The sequence below is a fragment of the Giraffa tippelskirchi genome, chromosome 11, assembly GCF_054371585.1.
Source record: "Giraffa tippelskirchi isolate mGirTip1 chromosome 11, T2T-mGirTip1v1.2.pri, whole genome shotgun sequence".
Lineage (NCBI taxonomy): Eukaryota > Metazoa > Chordata > Mammalia > Artiodactyla > Giraffidae > Giraffa > Giraffa tippelskirchi.
In genome coordinates this window covers 106,377,199-106,400,858 of record NC_137285.1, presented here as the reverse complement: position 1 = coordinate 106,400,858, position 23,660 = coordinate 106,377,199, and the positions used below count along the sequence as shown (strand labels likewise).

At 43.6% G+C, this 23,660-nt stretch overlaps 1 protein-coding gene across 5 annotated transcripts in view; it reads right to left on the bottom strand.

Moving 5' to 3' along the window:
* Positions 1-10,918: 10,918 nt before the first annotated feature.
* Positions 10,919-23,660, bottom strand: part of GRIK4 (glutamate ionotropic receptor kainate type subunit 4) — a 492,838-nt gene continuing 480,096 nt past the window's right edge. For all 5 annotated transcript variants that reach the window (XM_081541612.1, XM_081541613.1, XM_081541610.1 and 2 more), the window contains 2 exons: positions 15,412-15,530; positions 10,919-11,719 (listed from right to left, as the gene is read on the bottom strand). In XM_081541612.1, coding sequence (XP_081397738.1) covers positions 11,360-11,719; positions 15,412-15,530 — 479 coding nt within the window. In that variant the 3' untranslated portion in view covers positions 10,919-11,359. The remainder of the gene's footprint in view (positions 11,720-15,411; positions 15,531-23,660) is intronic.

Below are 23,660 nucleotides of genomic sequence, written 5' to 3'. Positions count from 1 at the left end.
AATGATTCAAAGACACATACAAATGACTAGAAGACAAAATTTTAAAAATGAAGACTTTTAGTTATTGACATTTGGGGTAGTTTTTTCTTATACTTTTTGGATTTTCCAAATTTTCTGTAATGCATGTGTACTACTTTATTAATCATAAAACACTAAACTTTAAAATATAAATTCAGTTGAAAAACAGTAACAGAAATGTCACAAAATCAAATTAAGATTCAGGGTCAAATGAGCAACCCAGAAAATGAGTTCCTTCCGTTTTAAATGCCTTGTTCTTGTGTCCTTCAGTATCTAGACAAAAATGTGCACACAAGAGATGTCAAAAGAGCTTTTGGGACTATATAATAATAAATTCTTGCTAAATATAAGGTTTGTTGATGAAATAATTCCTTGTTATGTCTTTTGTAATCACATTTTTCATCCTTAAATAAATCTCTTCTATTAGTTTGTAACTCTGTTTCCTATTTCTTCAACATTATCCCCCCTTGCATTATAGCTGTGTACATTTGTCTCCTCTTTTAAATGACACTTTGAAGGCAGACCCCATGCCTGATAATCATAGGATCTCAAGGTTGAAATGAAAAAGACTTCGCTAAAAATAGTAAGACTGTAGAGCAGGGCAGCTGTGTTCAAATCCTAGTTCCACCATTGACTTCTAAATTGCTGCTGGCCAAGTAAAATAATTTCCTCTTCTGTAGCAGGAGGAAAATAGTAACTCACTGTCGTGAATATAAAAATAGCATCTATAAAACACAGAACATATTATCTGGCAATTATTAAGTATTCAATAAAAGATAGAATATTACTATTATAATCATTTCCCTCTCCTATAAGGATCATTATAGCACATCATCTAGTCTGACATCACAAAATATAACCATATTGTTAATCCATGAAGATATTTCTGATACCATCAACTTTGCATACTCACCATGATGGGGAACTCAGCATTTGTTTACAAGTTCTTCTTTCATTGATCTGTATCCTGTATCTCAGCAACATATATAATTAGTTCTAGGGGGTGCTGCTGCTGCTAAGTCACCTCAATCGTGTCCGACTCTTAGCGACCCCATGGACTATAGCCTACCAGGCTCCTCCGTCCATGGGATTTTCCAGGCAAGAGTACTGGAGTGGGGTGCCATTGCCTTCTCCGGTTCTAGGGGTTACAGAGGATAAAAAGTCCCCACGATCTCATCCATCTTCACATCCCTCAACAGCACTCACAAACCTCCCTCCCTTCCCATCAGGGCAAACATAACACTTAATAAAGTTTTATTGGTTTGAATGGTCAGAGTCACCTCTTTGGTCACAGAGGCTTAGGTATCATTTTAATTGTAGGGTATGAACTAAAATGGAGTACCTGACTACTGAATGAGAGTCCTTCCAGATTTACAAGTCTAGGTGGCAAACTTCTAGATCTACAGGGCTTTATGCATAATTTTCCTCATTTACATTGTTATCTGTGATCACTGAACAGGACTCTCTCTGTAATCAACAACAGAGCAGCTGGATGTTTGCATCAACTAAATGACTATTCTGGTTCATTGATGCGTGCCGTATTAAAGCCATCAAACTTCATTGTTGTTAATAATAAGAAATATCACCAGACAACCTAATAAAAACTCTCCTTCTGCTGAAATTCCATCTCTAAAGTAATATATTGAGCATCTCTGATGATTTCTCAGTATTGAAGCAGGTTGTTTAAAAAATGAATGCAAAATATTAGTGGTGAACAAAATTGTAGATTTAGGGTGATTTGTCTGCTCCAACAACAAAAAAGCAAGAATCCCAGCTAATAAAAAGCAAGCATATGCAGAACTCTGTCTGTAAGTTCTATTCTTCCTGTAGGAAAACCCCCTAGATGGGATTAGGTGATAGGATATAATGGGAGATATACTGGTAAAGCACATAGACAGAACTGGATTTGAATATTTGCCTTTCACTAAGAGCTTTGTCTTTTACCAGCTGTAGAATTTTGGATATGTTATTTAATTTCCAAAGCCCTACATTTTTCTCTCCTGAAAATAGTAATATTTAATTCAGAAGGGCTGTCATGAGGATTAAATAAACAAATGTTTGTAGTGTATTTGGTATGTAGCAGATACTGGAGAAAAGCTGGTTCTTTCTCTCTGCTCCTTTTCTACTTCTTTGATCTAAACACTAACTTCTTTGATCTAGAACTACTTTAGGAAAATAACAGCATTTTTCTCAGCTCATCAAAACTGGCCAGACTTCCCAGAATGGTAATCAGTCTACATGCTAGAGCTCCACTTTGTTAACGTTTAAACCATTATGATGTTTTCACATTTAAAAGGCAAATCACGAAGAGGAATTTCTTTCAGCTTTCCTGGTGAGTAAGGAGGAAACTGAATTTGGTTTTGATTATTTTGGTCAAGATGATTGCATTTCTCCTGAGCAAATACTACCTTGATGGGCTTATATTGAAATGGAGAGCCCATGAGCCAAGTTTTGATAATTTTATTTTGGAGCAAAAATCACTTTTTGAAAATAATGAGGAGAGAAGGGAGAAGGATGATTGATTTTTTTCCAAAGCTGGTGTGGGAGTCAAGAGGCTGAATTCTTATCACATGTTTAGAAGGCATGTAAACAAATGGAAGAAAATATCCCCTTGTACCTCCCAATTGGAACCAACTCTCCACCAGCTTACGAACATTACCAAGCTGCTGTCCCCATCAGGTTCACATCTAGTAAAATAAACGAAGTAATATTTTTGCCTGGTGTAAATTTTTAAGTTGTTCTATGCACAGTTGCTTTAAATCAGGAATGCATTAGCGTATGTCTGCTACTTGGTCTCAAACCTGCAGCATTTTTATGTACATTTGCTCTCAGCTGAATTTGCCTCATTCATTCATGCATTCATTCATGGGAACCAAATATGTGCTAAGAAGCCTATGCACTGTGAATGGATTAAAGATGGAAAAGGCATTTTCTCTGTACCTTAAGGGCCTTACTTTCTCTGGTAGGTGGGAATAAGCATATATGATTCAATCTAGGAAGTGATTGGGTTTCCCTGGTGGCTCAGACAATAAAGAATATGCCTGTAATGCAGGAGACCTGGGTTCGATCCCTGGATTGGGAAGAACCCCTGGAGGAGGGTATGGCAATCCACTCCAGTATTCTTGCCTGGAGAATCCCCACGGACAGATGAGCCTGGCAGGCTGCAGTCCACGGGGTCACAAAGAGTCGGACATGACTGAGCGACTAAGCATAGCACAGCTCAGGAAGTGATCAGGGAAAGAAAGATTGGGAATGTTCAGGAGAAGGAGAGATTATTATTGCTTTGGGGATGAGGATCATTGAAGATGTCACCGGGAAATGATATTTGAGCTGGATCTTAAATACAGGCAGGTTTCCATTTGCAGCAACTTGGATGGATCTAGAGATTATCCTACTAAGCAAAACAAGTCAGAAAGAGAAAGACACATACAAAAAGTGATTTCTGCTCCATAATAAAATTATCAAAACTTGGCTCATGGGCTCTCCATTTCAATATAAGTCCATCAAGGCAGTACTTGCTCAGGAGAAATGCAAAGGGCTTCCTTGATAGCTCAGTTGGTAAAGAATCCGCCTGCAATGCAGGAGATCCTGGGTCAGGAAGATCTGCTGGAGAAGGGATAGGCTACCCACTCCAGTATTCTTGGGCTTCCCTTGTGACTCAGCTAGTAAAGAATCCGCCTGCGATGTGGGAGACCTGGGTTTGATCCCTGGGTTGGGAAGATCCCCTGGAGAAGGGAAAGGCTACCGGCTCCAGTATTCTGGCCTGGAAAAGTCCATGGGGTCGCAAAGAGTCAGACATGACTGAACCACTTTCACTTTCACTTTACCAAAATAATCAAAACCAGTTCAGTTTCCTCCTTACTCACCAGGAAAACTGAAAGAAATTCCCCTTGGTGATTTGCTTTAAAAAGATGAAAAGACAAATACAAAGAAAGACAAATACGAATATGATATCATTATATGTGAAACCTAGGATACCATACAAACTGGCCTATCTATGAAACAAAAACAGACTCACAGACATAGAGAACAGACTTGTGGTTGCCAAGAGGGAGGGAGTGAGGGGAGATGGATTGGGAATTGGCAGTTAGCAGATGCAAACTATTATACGTAGAATGGAACAACAACAAAGTCCTGCTTTATAACACAAGGAACTATATTCAATATCCTGTGACAAAACATAATGAAAAAGAATATATGTATATATACGTATATGTATAACTGAGTCACTTTGCTATACAGAAGAAATTAATACAACATTGTAAATCCACTATTCTTCAGTAAATCAATATTTTAAACTTAAGAATAAGTTAAAAATTTATTTACTGAAGAATAGTAGATTTACAATATTGTGTTAATTTTTCTGTACAGCAAAGTGATTCAGTTATACATATATATACACACAAATATCTTTTTTCATATTCTTTTCCATTCTCTAGGCTACAATACTGGAGTGGGTTGCTATTCCCTTCTCCAGAGGATCTTCCCGATGCAGGGATCAAACCCGGATCTCCTGCATTGCAGGCAAATTCTTTACCATCTGAGCCACTGGAGACTCATGCATACAGGGGGACTTTGACAATGGGGAGCTGAAAGAGAAGGCAGGAGCTGGAAACTGCCAAAGTAAAGGCAGAGGAGAAGAAAAGCATGCGATGGAGAGGATATACACAGAGTAGAAAGCAGTGTGGTTTGACTGTGGGGTGGGGTGGAGGGAAGATGAGAAAAGTGTCAGGAGAAGGTTGAAAGATCAGCAGGGGGCTGAATCAGTGAGGAACTTACCTCCTTTAGAAATAACAGCAGCCTCAGCAAATTTGTTGTTTTATTACAGAAGATAGACTAGCTAAATAAAAACATTGCTTCAGATTTCTATAGCTCACCGGTCAACTTAACCACTTACATTTTAACAATTTCATTGTGTGACCTTTCTGAAAATTGTTTCCTGCCTACAATGGACAAGGTGATTGACAAGTGTTGAGTAGAGGAATGTCAACCTGCGCCGCTCTTGTTCTCACGAAGTGTGTTCCATTACACTATCACCAGAACGTTTTGCCTGGTCAGTTATTCATGCTGGAGGAGTTCTGTTTCTCATCTGATGGGGATGAAGGGCGAAGAAGTTTTAAGAAGTTGGCTCAGGCATCTTATACCTCAACTGAGAATGGGGAAAAGCACCTTTTACTTCATGCATCTACATATGTGTTGATTTAGAAATAAATTACATCCAAGACTGCTCAGGGAGAACTAAGCCACTAAAAGCCAGAAGATTAAACCCAGGAATGTTATCTAGAAGCACTGACAAACCCTGAAGTGATGGTGGAAACTGTCTTCTCTCTTTCAAAATAGACATAAGAGCCCTGATGGGACTCTCCCAGTCTGTGTTAAACTTACACACACACACACACACCAGCTTAGCTTGAATAAACAGGGGCAAAAGAAGCACAGGGAAATAAATTTAAGTCTCTCCGTGCAGAAGTATTTTCCATCAGATTCTCTTTAAGCTACTTGTTAAGTACTGTCGCCATATTTGAGTGTGTGGGTGTGAATATCTCCAGTAATGTTGTCCTGTGTGTGTGTGTGTGTTTTATTCTTTTTGTGACTGTCACATGTCACCTGGTTTTGGTGATTTAGCATGTTTCTCTGTGTCCACTTGGAGCTATAGGATTACAGGTGATGTCGAATTGGAAGCTACATTCTGTTATTTTTCATGGAAAAGCTACTAAGAATCTAATCAGAACAATCCAAGTAGAATAATTTTCCATACAGACTCCATGGGCTTTGGCTACCTGGATGGTTCAATGGACTGAAAAAGAAAATCATTCTGAATGTTCCTGTACATCAGAAATTTGGGCATTTGGTTCTGTATTAGTTTTTCACATTGGTTCCACACTTTCAGTTGTGTATTTCACTCTTCTTCCCCCCAATTTAAAAAGTATTTCATCTTTTTTAAAAAGAGCTCATAATCCACTTCAGATCATCTCATTGCTTGTTTCACGGTTAGCCTTTCTGTATTCTGTAGGTCTGCGCTGTTTGTCTCTATAGCTAATCCCACTAATACAACATAAAGAAGCCCAGGAACGAGCTGGTGGTGAAAATTTCTAAATAGTACTGGCAGCAAATAGGAAGAAGCATAATAGGTGAGCTGGAATCCTGGGAAAAAGAACTCTGTGGGTGAAACAAAACAACTGCCTCAACAAGCTATCTCTTATCAGAACGGCGCTGAATCCATCAACATGAATTAACCATATTTCATTCCCAGAAAGACAAAGTGAACTCTTGTTTTTCTAGATGTCCAAAATTAATTAATTAATTAATTAACAACCCCAAGACACTAACAGTCCTGCTTCCTCCACTAAGCCGATCTCAATTACCTGGAATCTTCAGCATCTTGGAATGTCTACATGATTTGATTCCAAATCACACACTCCAGTACTTGAATATTTTGTGCTTTATCTTCACTGTTTCTTACAGGTAACTGTTGTCTTCTCAGACAGAAGACAGACACAGACTCTAATGTGGGGCTGTAGACTGAAGAAACACCCTCTCAAGGTCACTCACGAACCTAAGAAAAATTCCTGACAGGATGGTCCTTGTTCCCCTCTGACTTCTCTGCCATAGTCAAGAGAGAACACAGGATTGGGTACAAGGGATTCTGAAGGGTGAGCAGGATTCTTTAGCTAACTTTCTGGCAGGAGGATCATTGCACTTATGTGTCTGACCTTCATCCTCGATAATACAGACTCTACATATTTGCAGTAAAACTCTATAAATTTTCCTTTGTAAATAAGTTCAATTCCCCAGATACAACTCAGTTACAACGCACTGGTTCTCTGACTCATTTCCTTCAGTCCTGACCACTGAAATATTTACTTGCATGGTCTCACTTAATATATGGGCAGATTATATGCTCAACTTTTTAAAAAAAGTCATTGTTGAATTTGCTACAATATTGCTTCTGTTTTATGCTTTTTGGCTGCAAGTTACATGGGATCTTAGCTACCTGACCAGTGATCGAACCCTCACCCCCTGCATTGGAAGGCAAATGGGCCATCGGACTGCCAGGGAAGTCCCTGTACTCAACCTCTTTATGTCTCTTCTTAGGCCATCAACTTTTCTGCCATTTCTGATCAGAGAGTTTGTTTTCCATTCTACTCCCTTCACAAATGTTTTTCTTTCTTGATCCTCGTGCTAGTTTTTGCAGTAACATTAATATTTTTTCATTCAGATTTGGAAATTAGTATGAAATTAATAGAATTTGAAGGATAACATTCTGTTGATAGTGACAGAACTGCTCTTTCCAGGTTGCCCTTAAATTACAGTGGGGTTGTTGACCTCCTCAGATTTAAAACTTAGAGACTTTTTCCTCTGCAATCATCACGTGTTGTGAAAGACAGATAGATAGAGTGAGTCTAATATTTTTTCTAGCTTCCCTGGTGGCTCAAACAGTAAAGAATCTGCCTTTCAATGCAGGAAACTTGGGTTGAGCCCTTGGTCAGGAGGATCCCTTGGAGAAGGAAATGGCTACCCACTCCAGTGTTCTTGCCTGGAGAATTCCATGGACAGAGGAGCCTGGTGGGCTACAGTCCATGGGGTCGCAAAAGGGTTGGACATGACTCAGAGACTAAACAGCAACAACAAATATTTTTTCTATGAGAGGAGTTCTTTAAAGGCATGTCATCACCAATCTTTGAGGCGTGTGGTAGGCTCCCCAGGTTGTCAGCCCCTGAGGACACACCATTTGGCTAATGTTGGAGGATTTACCTGTGGGGTTGTGGGGAGAAGCCACCTTTCACAGAAAGACAAGCAAACAACTCCAAGCAACTGAAGGCTTAATTTTTCTCTTTGAGAGGCCCCATAGGAAGCACTAGCTTTAAGTGAAATCTTTATGAAAGGATTCCTTCTCTGAATTTTCCCAACAGGCCTCTTTGTTATTACCTCCAGAGAGTCGCCTACCTTCAGGGAACCAAATCCCCCTTATCGTGTCCAGACTGCTTTACTGCTGTGCACACCCCACTGGAGGGAGGGTTACAAATAGTTCTCTCAAGCTTCACTCAAACCACCAACCGGCCGAGTCTGAAATGCCCCGGCCCTTTCTGGCCTTCTACACCATGGGAAGTCCCCCTTGGATTCCCAAAGAAAATTAAGCTCCTTGGAATTCCAAACTAATAAACTTTCACAGAGCAGCCCCAGGCGGATTGGTTATCATGATATTTCGGTCTCACTTAACCAATAAGAGGGCCGGTTGGCAAGTTCTCAGGATGAATATTCTCATATGAGCATTGGATTAGAGGAAGCCAAAAGATTTTTGGCCATCTACGTACTCAACTTACACCCCACCTGGGTTCTGAGGTAGAGATCTTGTGACCGTTGGGGCCCTGCAAGGCAATTAAAAGAAGTAAAGCAAAGTATTATATTTTAATTGATGTAATCTTCAAGCTCCCAGTGGAATCTGGGGTGATATCTGACTAGAGTTACCCTAGGTATCAATAGATGACTATTCTGTGAAAGTGCATTTAGGAAGATAAAACCCTATGAATCCTGAACTTCATTAACATGTGTATCCGTTTGGGGGTGGGAGGTGGGGATTGACTCTGTCTCCAGGACTACAAACTGAAAGAAGCCACGTAGATTTTTCTGGGGTCTCAACAAAGAGCCTAAGGGGGTGGGAACTGGAGAGAGGGCAAGAGAGAAGGGGAGGTGGAGGGGAAGACAAAATGTGGGTTTATATTTTTATTTGCTTTCAGAGTACCTGGATTTGAGACACATCAAACCACTCTTTCCAAACCCAAACAGCTTTCATCCATCACTAACATTTCAGGGTTTCTTTCTGTTTTATTGTAAATATTCCAGTCGAAGAAAGATAAACAGACAAGAAAAAACAGCTTTATACAGTATACAGAGTCAGATAGAAAATACAGAATGGAAAAGAAAGCCAACAACCAACAGATAAAAAGTGGAGACGAACCAAGGAAGAGAACTAGCTGGTTGCAAATTCACTCAGCAGCTTGAGCGAGGTGCAACAATGGTTTCTGCAGCTGATAGAAACTGCCTTTTGCTGTCAGTTTTATCTTAATTCCGTGAAAGAAACAGACTTTATAAATGATTCATGGGGACAATTACTTCACTAATCCATTAAAAAAAGTTTGTTATTGATCAAGATGTCTCGCTCATAAAAACGAGTTTTATTTGTCTTTAAAAAAAAAAACAAAAAACAACCCTTGCCGCCCCACATGTGATCTGACAGTAGGGACCACATTGTCAGAAGCAAGGGATGGAGTTGTGGGTTGAGGGCAGCGTGGCACCATTTCGGTCTGCAGTCTGTCGGCCTCCAGGTGCCCTTCCCGCCAAATCCGTGTTTCTTCAGGTGGTTCAAGCAAGCAAGGTTTTAAAAAAAAGACTTGTGTCTGCAGAGCTTGCTGACATTTGATGAGTTAAGAGGAAAAAGTAAAAGGACTCAAATTCATGTGAGAGAAGAGGTCAGCCTAGGACAAAACCGGCATCCTTTATTTGACTCCTTGGGGTACCCCCAAGATGGCTGCTCTAATCAATTGTCCTGGCACAAAGAAGATGTCAACCTAACGTTGATGGCAAAAACATGGAATTAAGCTCGTCGTCTTCCAAAGGTGTCTTTATTTTAGTACATTCAGAACAGAAACAGCGTGAGGACAATTTCGATTCAAGGTGTTGGTGGTGGGGGAGGTGATCGTTGCAGCTATTTAGCTCTCTCTCCCTCTGGATTTTCTAAGTTGACAAACAGAAATTGCATAGAATTTGTTTTCCATCAGAAAATGAAAACTCTGTGTGTGAAACTCCCAATTGGAGAAGCCAAGCAAAGGTCAAGTTGCTGCTGGGAAGGCTGCCCCTCCCGTCAGAAGATGCTGTGGACCCTGCAAGCATCTCACAAGTAGAGAAGCACTTCGCAGGCATCTGACAGCCTGGACAGCATCAGTAACTCTGAGTGTGCAGATGGAAGAGAAGTGAGATGCTTCCTGTAAAGTCATACAAGGGGGCTACTGCCCATGTGTGGGTAAGCACTCAAGAGTTCCTAGTTCCCAGGCCTGTGCACTGGCCACAAGACCCTAACTCTCTCCCAGGAACTTGGTAAATTCTTGATTACTTACAGTCTTCCCATTTAATAAACACACACACACACACACACACACACACACACATGTGCACGCTTGTTCCCAGGTCTCCCATCTAGTAGCAAGAAGTCACCCAATCCAGGATAGCCCTGGCTTCATAGGCAGCTACTGAGTTGTGTTAAAAAGAGGTGTAGGTAACAAAGGATGCACCGGACCAGCAGGGTGGCCCCATCCTCTCCCCACCCCCACCCCATGAACTCCGAATTCCGCCAAAGCCAAGGCCACTGTCTGGGAAGTTTGCATTTACCCTCTCTGCTCCTTAAACCAGCCCTGGGATAGTCAGTGCCTTCTGTGCTCCTCTCTCTTCTCTCCTCTTCAGAGATCACTTTCACCAAAGACCACACCAAACACAATCACAGTGAAAGTCAAAAAGAGAAACAGAAAGAAGGGACATATTAACCTCTCAGGCATTTCAAGTTCTCTCAGACGACTTGGAGTTCATTGGTTTGGGACATTTTAAAAATTACTTTAATGGACCTTTATGGAAGACTCTCCACCTAACTCTTCCCAAGAGCCTTCTCCTCCAAGCCCCCGTGTCCTGGGTCACCACACAGAAAGGAGAATTCAGCACCTGGAGTTTGATGCACTGGCTGCTCCATATCCTAAAATTTAGGGAAATGGTAACAAAGATTATGGTGACTTCCAAACCCTAACCCAGCCTCCCCGCCTCCCCAAGAAAGCAAAACAAAGGGAGAGAGGGAAGGAGAGCAAAAGAGACAACAAAAGAACATTAACAAAAATATACAAATCCAGAAAAGAAAAACTTCCCTGTTGAGTTTAATTTTTTTTTTTCCTGTAAGAACTAAACCCAGGGTACAACGGCCCCTTCCTAGGGGTAAATTTCACTGATGATGCCACCAACTCATCTGACGGTCTGGACAGGGACCCCCACCCGGACTCTGTAGTTTTGGCGGGATGGGAAGGCCCACTGCGGGGAGTGGGGGCTTGTGGCTGGGAGGCAGAGTGTCCCTTGCCACTCGGGCGCATCGTCTCTGGGGTGGCCCCAGCTCCCCGGACCAGGGCGCCATCTCCGGCTGGGGCGTCAGGCTCTTTGATCTTTTTGTAAAGTTACTGGATCCAAAATCCGGAGAGAAGGGTGGGCGCTGTACAAGTCCGAGGGCCCGGCGGGCAGCAGGCGCCGGCCCGGCGCATCCCGCCCCCGCAGCAGGCAGGGGAGCCGAGCATCTTCGGCGGCGGCGGGGCTACTCGGGCTCGCTGCTGTTGGTGGTCTTCTCCCACTCCAGGCTCTCCTCGCTGCGCGCCGGGGACGGCCGCGCCCGCAGGCCCTGGAAGCGGCGACACTCGGGGCACACGCGGATGTGCGTGCAGCCGCGGGCCACCAGGGCGGCCTCCTGGGCTAGTCTCTGCGCCAACTGGTCGGGCTCCCCGGCCCCGCACAGCTTGCCGTTGCTGAGCGTCACGGTGCCCCGGGGCCGGCGCTGCTCCTCCGGGATGGGGGGCCGGGGCGGCGGCGGCCCAGAGCGCCGCCGGCGCGGGTGGACAGTGTCCTGACATAGGATGATGTTACGCAGCTCGCTCACCATCTCCTGGCAGACGGACACCTGCAGGACATGAGGAGGTCACAGCCCCATCTCTCAAGAACAGCTCCATAGGGTCCCCTGCGTGCTAGTTCTGGCGAGCGATCAGGGCGCAGAGTTTCAGAATTTTATCATCTTAAATAATCGAAGGCCTTTCAACTCATCCTCTCACTTCCACCCGCTATTTAATATTCAGACATCCTCCATACCATCGTGTGCAACAGCCCTACCAGCTGGCTGTTTCAACTTTGAACACCTTCAAAGACGATGATCTCACTACGGTGGGAAAGCGCCCCTACCAGTTTTGCATATTTCCCCTAAAGGCTACTTCCTTCTACTGACTTAATTCCGCTCCCTGAAATTGTCATCCATTGATTCCAGTTAAATTTGGACCTTGAAGCTGACTAAATAAGTAATCCCTCTACCAGATGTCAGTCTTTCAAGTATTTGAAAAAGCAGCCCTGTCTCCATAAACATTCTGTTTTCAGGCTCAAAGTCTCATTTCTATTAATCAGCTGGTTATGGCTGGAGAGGCTGCTGTTCTAACAAGAACTGTACAACAGCCATCTCCTCCTGCAGCTCTCCTGATAAGAAACTCTTGGGTCCAGCTGTGTCTTAGAATATTTTGGATTTGGACAAGGTAATACAGTGAACATAAAATATATTATGTATCTCTTCCAGTGGGCTCTGGGGAAGACCCTACATTCAAACACATTAATATTTCTGCAGCAAAAGATATATATGCTCCCACCAAGTGAGAGAAAGACCATAAATATTAGCCTCATACAAGTCCAAGTCTAGGTTTGTCACCAAATACCCTGGCATCAAACATAAAAACCTTGGAACTTTCTGAACTGAGCTTTTTAGGTTTCAGAATTGCGAATGATGATTCTTGAACCTGTACCATGACAACCATGTGCAGTGCTTAGTCACACAGTAGCATCCGACTCTGAGATCGCATGGATTGTTCCATTGTTCCCCTAATGGTTCCATTAGGGGAGTCTACTTCTCTGTAGCTGCTTCAGGTAGAGGATCTGTGTAAGCCGGGTTATTTTCCCAAGAACTCACCCGTGGTCTGGATGTACCTTGAAAAATTCAGTGAGGAGTTCAAGCTCTCCCGGGTTCCTCTGTCCATGGGATTCTCCAGGCAAGAATACTGGAGTGGGTTGCCACACCCTCCTCCAGGGGAATCTTCCCAACCCAGGAATTGAACCCAGGTCTACTCCAATGCAAGTGAATTCTTTACCATCCGAGCCACCAGGGAAGCCCACGACTGTCATGGTTATACCCATTTCACAGATGTGGAAATGGAGGCTCAAAGAATTTATATAATTTACTAGAATTATTCAACTAACAAATAGCTGACCTAGAAGTTGAATCTAAATCTACCTACTTCAGAGTAAGTACATGCTCTGCTTTGTTCTCTACTCTGTGCTGGAAAGGACACTTTTCCCCCCAGGATGGGAGAAGGAACTTTCTTTTCTTTCACATTCTCTCTTCCAGTCTTCTCATTCTATCAGCAGAAACGGGAAGTTGTTTTACAATAGTCAAATAGTTCATGTAGCCTTTACTCTTCTTTCTAGATGTTGGGAGAGCTTGAACTCCTCACTGAATTTTTCAAGGTACATCCAGTTCTTGGGAAAATAACCCGGCTTACACAGATCCTCTACCTGAAGCAGCTACAGAGAAGTAGACTCCCCTAATGGAACATGGCCTGAGTCAGGACTAGACTCAAGACTGTCACTAAATAGCAGAGACTCTATGCAAGTCTTGACTTCTCTGTGCTTCTAATAATAACAAAAGCATCATCCCCTGCTTAATCTACTATATGTGACAGAATATAAGAACATATATGTATTGACTGTCAACTAAGTATCAAATACTGTGCTTTGTAGTGGGAATACTGACACAAAAGACTGAGTCCTTACTTTCGGGTAGCAAAATGTCTAGTGACCAGGCTGATATGAAAATAATTGGCACACAGTGTGTAAATGCTCTATGGTCTGGTTACAGGGGTGGTGGAAGGGAGGAGAAATGAGTAACTTTCTGATTTGGGGGAGAAGGCAGGAGACGTGGGGAAGGTTTCACAGGGAAAGGAACACCTGAATGAGGTCTTAGGGAGAGGTAAGAGCATCATTGTTTAAGGGGTAGATGGAGGAAGAGAGCCAGTAATGCTAGAGAGAGAAGGAGGTGGGGAACCAAGAGAGTCTGGAGCAGGCAAGGCAAGGGAGGAAAGAGTTCTGGAAGGAACTGTCCACTTCATCAAGGGCCACACTGAGGTCCAGTAGGGCCCAGTAGGTTATCTTTTGGGTTTGTTCATTGGGAGGGGTCAGGCCTCTTAGCCATGACCTTTCAGGGCAGAAGTTGGGAGAAACCAACTGTCCTTAAGTGAGGCCAGAATGGGAGGTGAGAACATGGAGGTGGAAGCAGTTGGATCACCTCGGTTTGCAAGAGGAGAGAGGGAGGGCAAGAGCAATAGTAACATGGCTGTTATTTGAGACTATGGGATAAACATTAGTGTAGTTGTGGACTTGGGGGAGAGACAACATGGAGAAAAAGTAAAGGAGAGAAAAAGGCTAATCCTAGAGTTGCTGAGGAAAGATGGGAACGAGGGAGAGGGGTGACCGGAACATGCGAGGCAGCCCCAGGGGTGGCTCAAGCTGTGGATGGATTTTTTAGGCGGCGATCTTCAGTGGGGGCTGGTCACTCCTGATTTCTTGGTGAGACAGGAGGGAAAATTAGTCATGAAGGAGCAAAGGGTTATGAGGAGTAGGTGATGGCTTGGAAGTGCTACTGGGACATGAGAAAGAGGAAGAGATTGGTGAGCTGTGTTAAATCGAGGCCCTACATGAGGCTGGACCACAGAGGTTTACAGGCGCCCTGGACTCTTAGTTACTGTTAGGAGCTGTTTCTCCAGGTCAATTAGGGAGGGAGATTTTAGGACAATCAGGAGTTGGGAGATTGAGATAGATGCCAGTGTACTTTAAAAACCAAATAATGGTAGTTCTATTTTTAGTTTTTTGAGGAACCTCCATACTGCTCTCTATACCATGGGTAAAATAGATAGCTAGTGGGAAGCTGCTGTATAGCACAGGGAACTCAGCTCCGTGCTCTGTGATGACCTCGAGGTAGGGTGGGGGGAGGGGAGGGGAGAGGGTGGTTCCAGAGGGAGGGGAGATGTGTACACATATAGCTGGTTGACTTCGTTGTGTAGCAGAAACTAACACAACACTGAAGCAATTATACCCCAATTAAAATAAATAATGCAAGTAGCATGTAAGGAGGTAGAATGGGGGTACAATTGGATAAAGTCTTGTTCCTCCTTCTCAGACTCTTTCATCTGTGTGAAGCTTAATTAACCCAGTTTCTAAGTCACAGGTCTGAGAATTAAACTTCTTTCAAATCTCTGAGAAGGAAGATGCCATTTTGAGCTCTCATGAATTGGGATAATAGCTCTAAACAGCTCTACCTGCAAGGCAAAAACATACTTAAGATGGAAGAGCCAAAGCCACTGTTTCCATTGTAACCTGGTTACTTTTGCTTGTTTTTCCTTTTAATACTATACCTTAAATCACAGCTGTCCTAAATCCGTGGGCCCCCTACCCTCCTGTGGGATTTCACAGGTTCTGTCTGAAATGACCTTTGTCCCTGCATGAGCCTCTGAACTTTGCCCTGCCTGCCAACACTATACAGGTCACACCCATTAAAAGGTTTACCTCAGTCGCTTCTGAGTGTCGGAGAGTCCATAAAAACTCCAACATAGCCATAAAAATGGCCACGATTAAGCCACAAATAAGAACCACAAAGATTCCACCAATATTCTCCATTCCTAGTCCTGTAAGAAAGTGAGAACAAACAAAAAATAGCGTAAGAGAGCTCAGAGACACAATTATTCTACAAAAAATGCTGAATGTTATTTGAATTACTAGCACTTGAGACTTGTAGATGCTTTACACACATGTTCTCTGAGATATAATTATTCTTTTGAAACAAAAGCAGAGCATAGCTGGAGGAGAAGAGGGGAAGGGGATGTAGATGCAAATGGAGGAGACTGGTGAGAAGCTTCGTGGGAGTGGTGGTCATTTTATGAAAGTGGGCTCAGGCAAAATCGGATTTAGTCTATAGATACCAAAGGGCTTCCCAGGTGGCTCAGACGTAAAAAATCTGCCTGCAGGGCAGGAGATGAAAGTTTGATTCCTGGATAAGGAAGATCCCCTGGAGAAGGAAATGGCTACCCACTCCAGTATTCTTGCCTGGGAAATCCCATAGACAGAGAAGTCTGGCGGGCTACAGTCCATGAGGTTGCAAAAGAGTCAGACACAACTTAGCGACTATACAACAACAACAACAATGATATCAAAATACCAGCAAATTCTAGCTGTTTCATAAAAATGTAGTCAATCTTCGTAACACTATGTTTGCTTGATATAAAGCCATTTGTATCTATGGATATAAAAAATTTGTAACCAAACTGTGGATAGAAGGAAATTTCCTTTACTTATCTATGTCAACATGTTACTAAAATACTTCCTTGGAAAGTAAAACTTTTTATTCCACCAGACCAGTGGTTCCCAAACCTGAAGGCCATCAGAACCACCTGAGAAGCTCATTAAAAACATAGATCTCTAGTCCTTAGCCTAGACCTACGGAATCCCTACCTCTGGAAATGATGCCTAGGAATCTGTATTTTTAAATGCATTTCACAGGTGATTCTTTACCAGCCAGGTCTAAAATTTGTTTGCAAATTGGTATTTGGGAAAGCATCGTACGTAGCTAAGTTCCTTCAAGTCAGGCACAATATCTGGTTATAACCTCACTTCCTAGCATAACTGTCCAAATAACATATACTTAACAGATATTTCTAGAATTATACAGTTGTTTCACTTCTGCAATGTCAAAGACCACGTTAGCTATGTAACTGGATGCTTTTTTGGGGGGAGTGTCAGAAACACATGAAACTCTGATTCAACAGGAGCCACAATCATAAATCAAAAAGCAGCTTTCATCTAGGAAAGTGTCAAGAGTGTGGCTTCCCTCCTGTGCTGTTCCTGAATGCTTGCACATTTTGAGTGTCTGTTCAACCAGCAGTGCCCTCATAGGACACGGAGCTATGTCGTGTCAGGGAGAGCCAGCTTCCTGCAACACTGAGATGAACTAGAGTTTAGGAGCAGAAATCTACACTGCTTCCTGTACTTGGGAAAGTTGGAAAAATATCCCTTCCTAGCCATTTCAAGATGCCTTGGGTTTCCTCTCACAAAGCCTCAAGTGAATGTCTGTTTTTTGGGTTTTGTTTTTAAAATAATACAGTGTGGCACAGCACCTGCCTATACTAATAATCTGCTACTCCAAGGGCTCACATCATGAATGCACCCAATGGGTTATACACTCTGGTCTGCAGGTCCACACAGCCAACTCTTGAGGACCTGCATGAATACAACATCCTCTATTTTGAATAATCAAAACCAAGAGACAACTTAAAAACTCATTTCTAAGGGAAGGCATATAGAGTTTGGAGTAGATTTTTTCCAGGAGGAAGGTGTTTGGGCTTCTTTTGATGACCTGTCCCTCTAACCTGGAACCATTTAGGCTAAGGTTTTTGACCATAGGAACATCACAGAGACAAAAGAGACACTTAAGGGGGAATGCACCAAGAATCTAGCTGGGGGGTGCAGCCGTAGCTTTAGGGGTGGTGAGAACCGGGTTTTAGAATGTGCATCTGAACATCATGGACTAACTAGTTTCTCCAGCTGGCCCCTGTGGAGAAAGGGCTCCCCAGTGAAGGGGAAGTGATAACTGATACCAAGGATGCTCACCTGTTTAGGCAAACAGAGCCCCAAGTGACTGTTGAGGTACCATGGACTTTCCCATCACCTTCAGATAATTCTGCCTGATATAGAAAAACACTGTTGTTCAGTCGCTAAGTTGTGTCCAACTCGTTGTGACCTCATGGACTGCAGCATGCCAGGCTCCTCTGTCCTCCACTATCTCCTGGAGTTTGCTCAAAGTCATGTCCATTGAGCTGGTGATGGTATCTAACCATCTCATCCTCTGTCACCCCCTTCTCCTTTAGCCTTCAATCTTTCCCAGCATCATGGTCTTTTCCAGTGAGTTGGCTCTTTGCATCAGGTGGCCAAAGTATTGGAGCATCAGCTTCAGAAAAAAGATTAGGATCCCCTTTTGGCTCAGACGGTAAAGTGTCTGCCTACAATGTGGGAGACCCGGCTTCAATCCCTGGGTCGGGAAGATCTCCTGGAGAAGGAAACGGCAACCCACTCCAGTATTCTTGCCTGGAAAATCCCATGGATGGAGGAACCGGGTGGGCTACAGTTCATGGGGTCACAAAGAGTCGGACATGACTTCACTTTCACTTCCACTTTTCACTTTTAGGAACTCAACCTCCCCTCGTGTTTCTGCAGAGGAGGTGTTCTACCCTCAAGTCCAGTTCCGCCATCTGGGCTCTAGTGTTTCCCTGTTGCCCTGTGTAACCATCCTGGACCTCCCCAATCTTGTCTTCCCCACTGGCTTTTTCCCTCAGCGCGCAAACACATTCAAGTCTTTCCCTTCTTATCGATATCTACACACTACTATATTTAAAATGGATAACCAACAAGGTCCTACTGTATAGCACAGGGAACTCTGCTAAATGTTATGTGGCAGCCTGGATGGGAGGGGAGTTTGGGAGAGAATGGATACATATATACATATGACTGGGTCCCTTTGCTGTCCACCTGAAACTATCACAACATTGTTACTTGGCTATACTCCAATATTAAATATTAATAAAAAATTAAAAAAGAAAAATAAAAAATCCTTCTTCCTCCTCCAGCTCTGTCTAGTTAATACCCTTCTTTTTTCCTTTCTTCTCTGGCCAAGCTTTTTGAAACAGTTTGTCTATATCAGAACTATTTTAAGACAGCTCTTAAAACGCTTATAGTTGGAGGCCCCATCCCACATGAAACAAAAAGAAAATGTACCCACATTGTATGTTAAATGCATTTTTAAAATTCTGCTTCTGATGTGACAGAGTGGCAAGCAACAGTTAATGTATAATTGGCTGTGATTTCTTAGCAGTTGTTGTGCATACAAGAGAATGTTTGCAAAAGGAGAAAAATCAAGCTGAAAAAAATTGTTTCTAAATGTAATGAAGTTTTTATGAACATTAAATTTAAAGTTAATGAAGTTGAAACAATGTTACATCTTAGAGATATTTAATTACACATGTCAACTTAATTTAGCAGTTTTCCTTTTGCATTTTGAAGCTAATTATTTTTTTCAGACCTCAAACATAGTTTTGGACACTTAAGAAAAGCTTTTAGGTGCTAGGTGGTCTGTCTATGGTATCTAAAGGAGAAAAGGATTGTGCTCTGAATTCACTTTTATCCTCCCGAATATTTACTTGTCATCCCATGAAATTTTGTTTTGTACTGCTAAAACCAAGTTCATCAGGGTCACCAATGAACACTTTGTTTCTAATCTATCAGAAAATTTCCATTCCTGAACTTAAATGACTTCTTGTAACACTTGACATTGTCAACCAACCCCTTTTCTGCATTTTTTTTTCTTGTCTGCACTGTGAGGTTGTTGGGATCTCACTTCCTCCACCAGGGACTGAGCCTGGGCCACAGCAGTAAACATGCCAAGTCCTAACCATGGGACCATCAGGGAACTTCCTCTTCCTCCTTTTTTTCATGGAGCCATTGCTCTCTGCTCTCCCCCAGTCTTCTCAATTGTCTTTGCCTGTTCTGAAGCATATTCTATTTCCCTGCGTTGGGTCTCTTGCCTCTCCTCCATGCACTGTCCTGCTGATTTAACCTCCTAAATGCTTTTCAATTTCTTACCCTTCTCTCTGTCTCTCCTACCACTTCCCTAGCTCAGGCCCCCACCATCTCCTGCCTGGACTTTGTCTGAAGACTCCAAAATGATTTCTCTGCACACAGCCTGTCCTTCTCAACTTTACCATCCCTGTAGTTGCTATGTAATCTTTCTGGTCAGAAGATTTCTAATACATCGTGTATCACTCTAAAACTGCATAGAATTATCATTAGTTTAATGCAGATACCTTGATTTTCCACTAGACTGTGATTCCCTTGAGAGGAGGATCCATGTCTTGTTCAGCTCTGTAAAACTACAATTATGGCCCATCATGAGTCAATAAATGCTTGTTGAAAAAATGAGCTGACAGAAAGAGGATAAGGACATCACAGGTGTAGAAGTCTGCATTACCCAAAACTTCGGATTCATACTGTGATATGTACTCACTCCTAATCAAATGCTTTTAAATTAATAATAAAGTGGGCCAGCCCTCATCCATTATTCCCAGGTGGCACTAGGGGTAAAGAATCCACCTGCCAGTGCAGGAGATGTAAGAGACGACGTGAGTTTGTCCCCTGCGTCGGGAAGATTCCAGGGTAGGGAAGGTGCCCTGGAGGGAGACATGGCAGCCCACTCCAGGATTCTTGCCTGGGAAATCCCATGGACAGAGGAGCGTGAGGGCTACAGTCCGTGGGGTCACAAAGAGTCAGACATCACTGAGAGTCTGAGCACTAGCCCTCATCCAATGCTCCTAGCCTGGTGACACAGGCGGATGGCCCAGACTGTACTGAATGGCTGGCCAAAGTGGGGCTGAACATGACGTGGACGATCCACAGTGTGGACTTGACTGTACGTGGTCCTGAGCAGGTGCGGGGGGTGGGGCTGGGGGAGAGTTATAAACGAACAGGTGATCTGTGCTGGGATAATCTTGATCAGGTGAGAGAAAGCTCCTTGGAGGAGCTTAGGTTTAAACAGGGGTCTGGTAGAAACCGTGAGTCAGTGAAACACCCCACAGCCTCTCCTTCCCAGCTTCTTGTGTTTCAAGACCAGCATGTTAATCAGGGCTGTCAGCTCCAGCGTGCTGACTCCAGGCTGAGTGGCCCCCTCCCCGTAGGAGAGGGGCTTATATACTGCTCGTGCCTTTAGGAACTTATTGGAAAGGGGAGGCAAGAATAGATTGCTGGCAGAGTTGCAGTTGAGAAACAGATGGAGTGGGGAGTGAGCGGGAAGCAGAGTTAGGAGGGAGCAGCGGCTCCGTTAACATTGTCATTAATCATTCTCCTAGAAGTCAGACGCCTCCCCCGGCTCACAGCCATCACTCAGAGGAACCTGTCATGTGGACTCCCTCCAGTCTGACCCCAAGGCCCATGATGCACCCATAGATGCCTCCACACCTGTACTGGAGTCATCTTATCACCCCCCACCCTCCCTTCTTCAGACAGGACCACACAGAAGCCATCCAGACAGATGGCTTTCAAACTGAGATTTTCTTGACACTTAAGTTTCTGAGGCTCAGTTGGGTCCCAGAAGTAAGACTATTAAACCGAAATGGAATCAAACTCTCCCCATAAAGTCTCGGTGGATTAAAGACTAACTTTGGTGTCATTCAGATTGCCCACAAACACAAATAATAGTTGATAAATGCAAATGAAGAATGCTGTCTCCAGAACTTCAGAGGGGAACGGCTACCTGCAAGGGAGTATCTCTGAATAGATTTGAATCTCCACCCATCCAGCCACCTGCTCTGCCTTTGGTTCTGACCAGCAAATGGTCACCTCTTGGATTCAGGTGCACATATGTCCCAGACCTTAAAACCCGTGCATATCTCCAGATGGTCCTGTGGAAATCTGCAAATGCAAGGCAGGACAACTCCTTTTGAACGGGAGCCTGGGAAGCAAAGAGACAGAGGCAACAGGAGTCATGTGGCAGGGGCAGAGAGAGGAGAGACTGGTACCACAATCCCTTTAGGAGGCAGTGTATTTTGTCTTTGACATCAGTCAACACATCCTTCTTGAGAAGCTCCCGTGAGCTGAGCACTATGCTAGGTGCTGAAGCTTGGTGCAATCTTCCAGATTGACACCATTTGATAAGAACGTGGATTCTCTGACCAATCTGATTTTCAAGCACTTACTAATTCACAGTCTAGAAGCTCCCTGGTGGCTCAGCGGTAAAGAATCTGCCTGCCAATGCAGGAGACCAGGGTTCGATCTTTGGGTCAGGAAGATCCCCTGGAGAAGGAAATGGCAACCCACTCCAGTATTCTTGCCTAGGAAATCCCACAGACAGATGATCCTGGGGGGCTACAGTCCATGGGGTCGCAAAGAGTCAGGCATGACTTAGCAACCAAACAAATAAAAAAACAATTCAGAGCCACATTCACCTATATTCATGCAAATATATTAAATAGCCCCATCTCTATGGACTTATTTGTTGTAAATAGCAGCTTTACTTGCCCATATATGAGCTGACCTGCATAACCTTTTCAGAAAATACAAAGTAAATCATCATGTTTGCACCGCTGAGGACTGTGAAACTAAGTTTGCCATTTCTTCTTGCATCGATCATGACATCTGTTGACTAGACCTTAGCAGATTCTGGAGACTGTGATGGCATAAGGGTAGGAAAAGAGACAGAATAGAAGAGGGATGGGAAACGCATCTGATAAATTTCCCAATTTATCGAAATAAAAATTATAGAAGGGGCACTTTACAATTTATCAAAGTATAAGCTTGAGCACCTCGGATCTCATTCAATTCTCATTAAAAATACTATAAAGAAGGTCTACTGTCGTCATTTTACAGTTAAATAAACAGGAATTCAGAGAACTTCAAGAATTCGCCCAAGTCTTCAGAGCTAAGATGTGAAATGCAGGTAAGTCTGGCTGCCCAGCTAATGTTTATAAAAATAAAGCTGACCTTTATGAATGTTTCCTATGAACGAGCTTACCAGGCTAAACATTTTAATCCAGTCCTAACAGTTGCCCTGTGAAATTGGCACTACCCTTGCCTCCATGTTCCAGATAAGGAAACCAAGGTACTGGAGTCAGGTAACTTGCCCAGGACCCCACAGCTGGCAAGTGGAAGTGCCTGATTCAAATGGAAGCCAGAGTCTAAGCCCATATCCCTACCCCACACCACCTCTCCCGGGAACTGGGGGCCCCCACTGTCCCTCATGCTGCAGGAGCATGATTACAGAACTCAACCTGGCTCCCCGTGATTGAAGTCATTCCTAGGACCACCGCCCCAATCCTGACCCAAGTGACTGGGGAGGGAGGTCCTATGTACAGGCTGTGCTGTTGTTTAGTCACTCAGTCATGACCGACTCTTTTGTGACCCCATGGATTTGCAGCCCGCCAGGCTCCTCTATCCATGGGATTTCTCAGGCAAGAATACTGGAGTGGGTTGTCATTTCCTTTTCCAGGGGTTCTTCCTGACCCAGGAATCCAACTCGTGTCTCCTGCATTGCAGGTGGATTCTTTACCACTGAGCCACCAGGGAAGCCCATGTATGGGCTATGAGTTCCACTTATAAAAACCCCTTCTCTCCTTGGGAACATTACATCAGATGTTTGGATCGAAGATCCATTGACTTAATCTTGCCTCACTTTGCAGACACAGTGGGGCTGTGGTCTTTATACTCACTGACCTCCTTTGATGCAGACACACTGGGCCACAGTTCACCTCTGTTCCTGATCATGCTTTCTGCCCTCCCCCCACCCCCCTATTCCAGAGTTTCCCTGTCTCTGAGCAGTCAATCCGATTTGTTTAGGAAGAGGCTTTCTCTGTAAGCATCACTTTGAGACACTATCTGAACTCCCATATTCAGGTTTCCAGTCTTGGCTCTCTCCAGAGAAACTAGAGAACCAGCATAATAGAGCTGGGCCCCCAGGGAAGAAAGAGAAGGGAAAATGTCGCCACAGTTCCCCCCACCCCTCTCATCACTCGCCCCCACTCTTGCTAAGATGTCTCACACTTTCATTCCCGCCATGCCAGACAGCAAACTTCCTGCTCTCTAAGGATTTTGTGAGTCAATGCCACTGGCCTCTATTCCACCCTTGAAAGGGGATACTGATTTTCACAGCCCAGTGTTGTATTTATGTTCCTTTGAAGGCTGATTGTGAGCTTGTGTTTTTCAAGATAAAAGTATTTAATTTC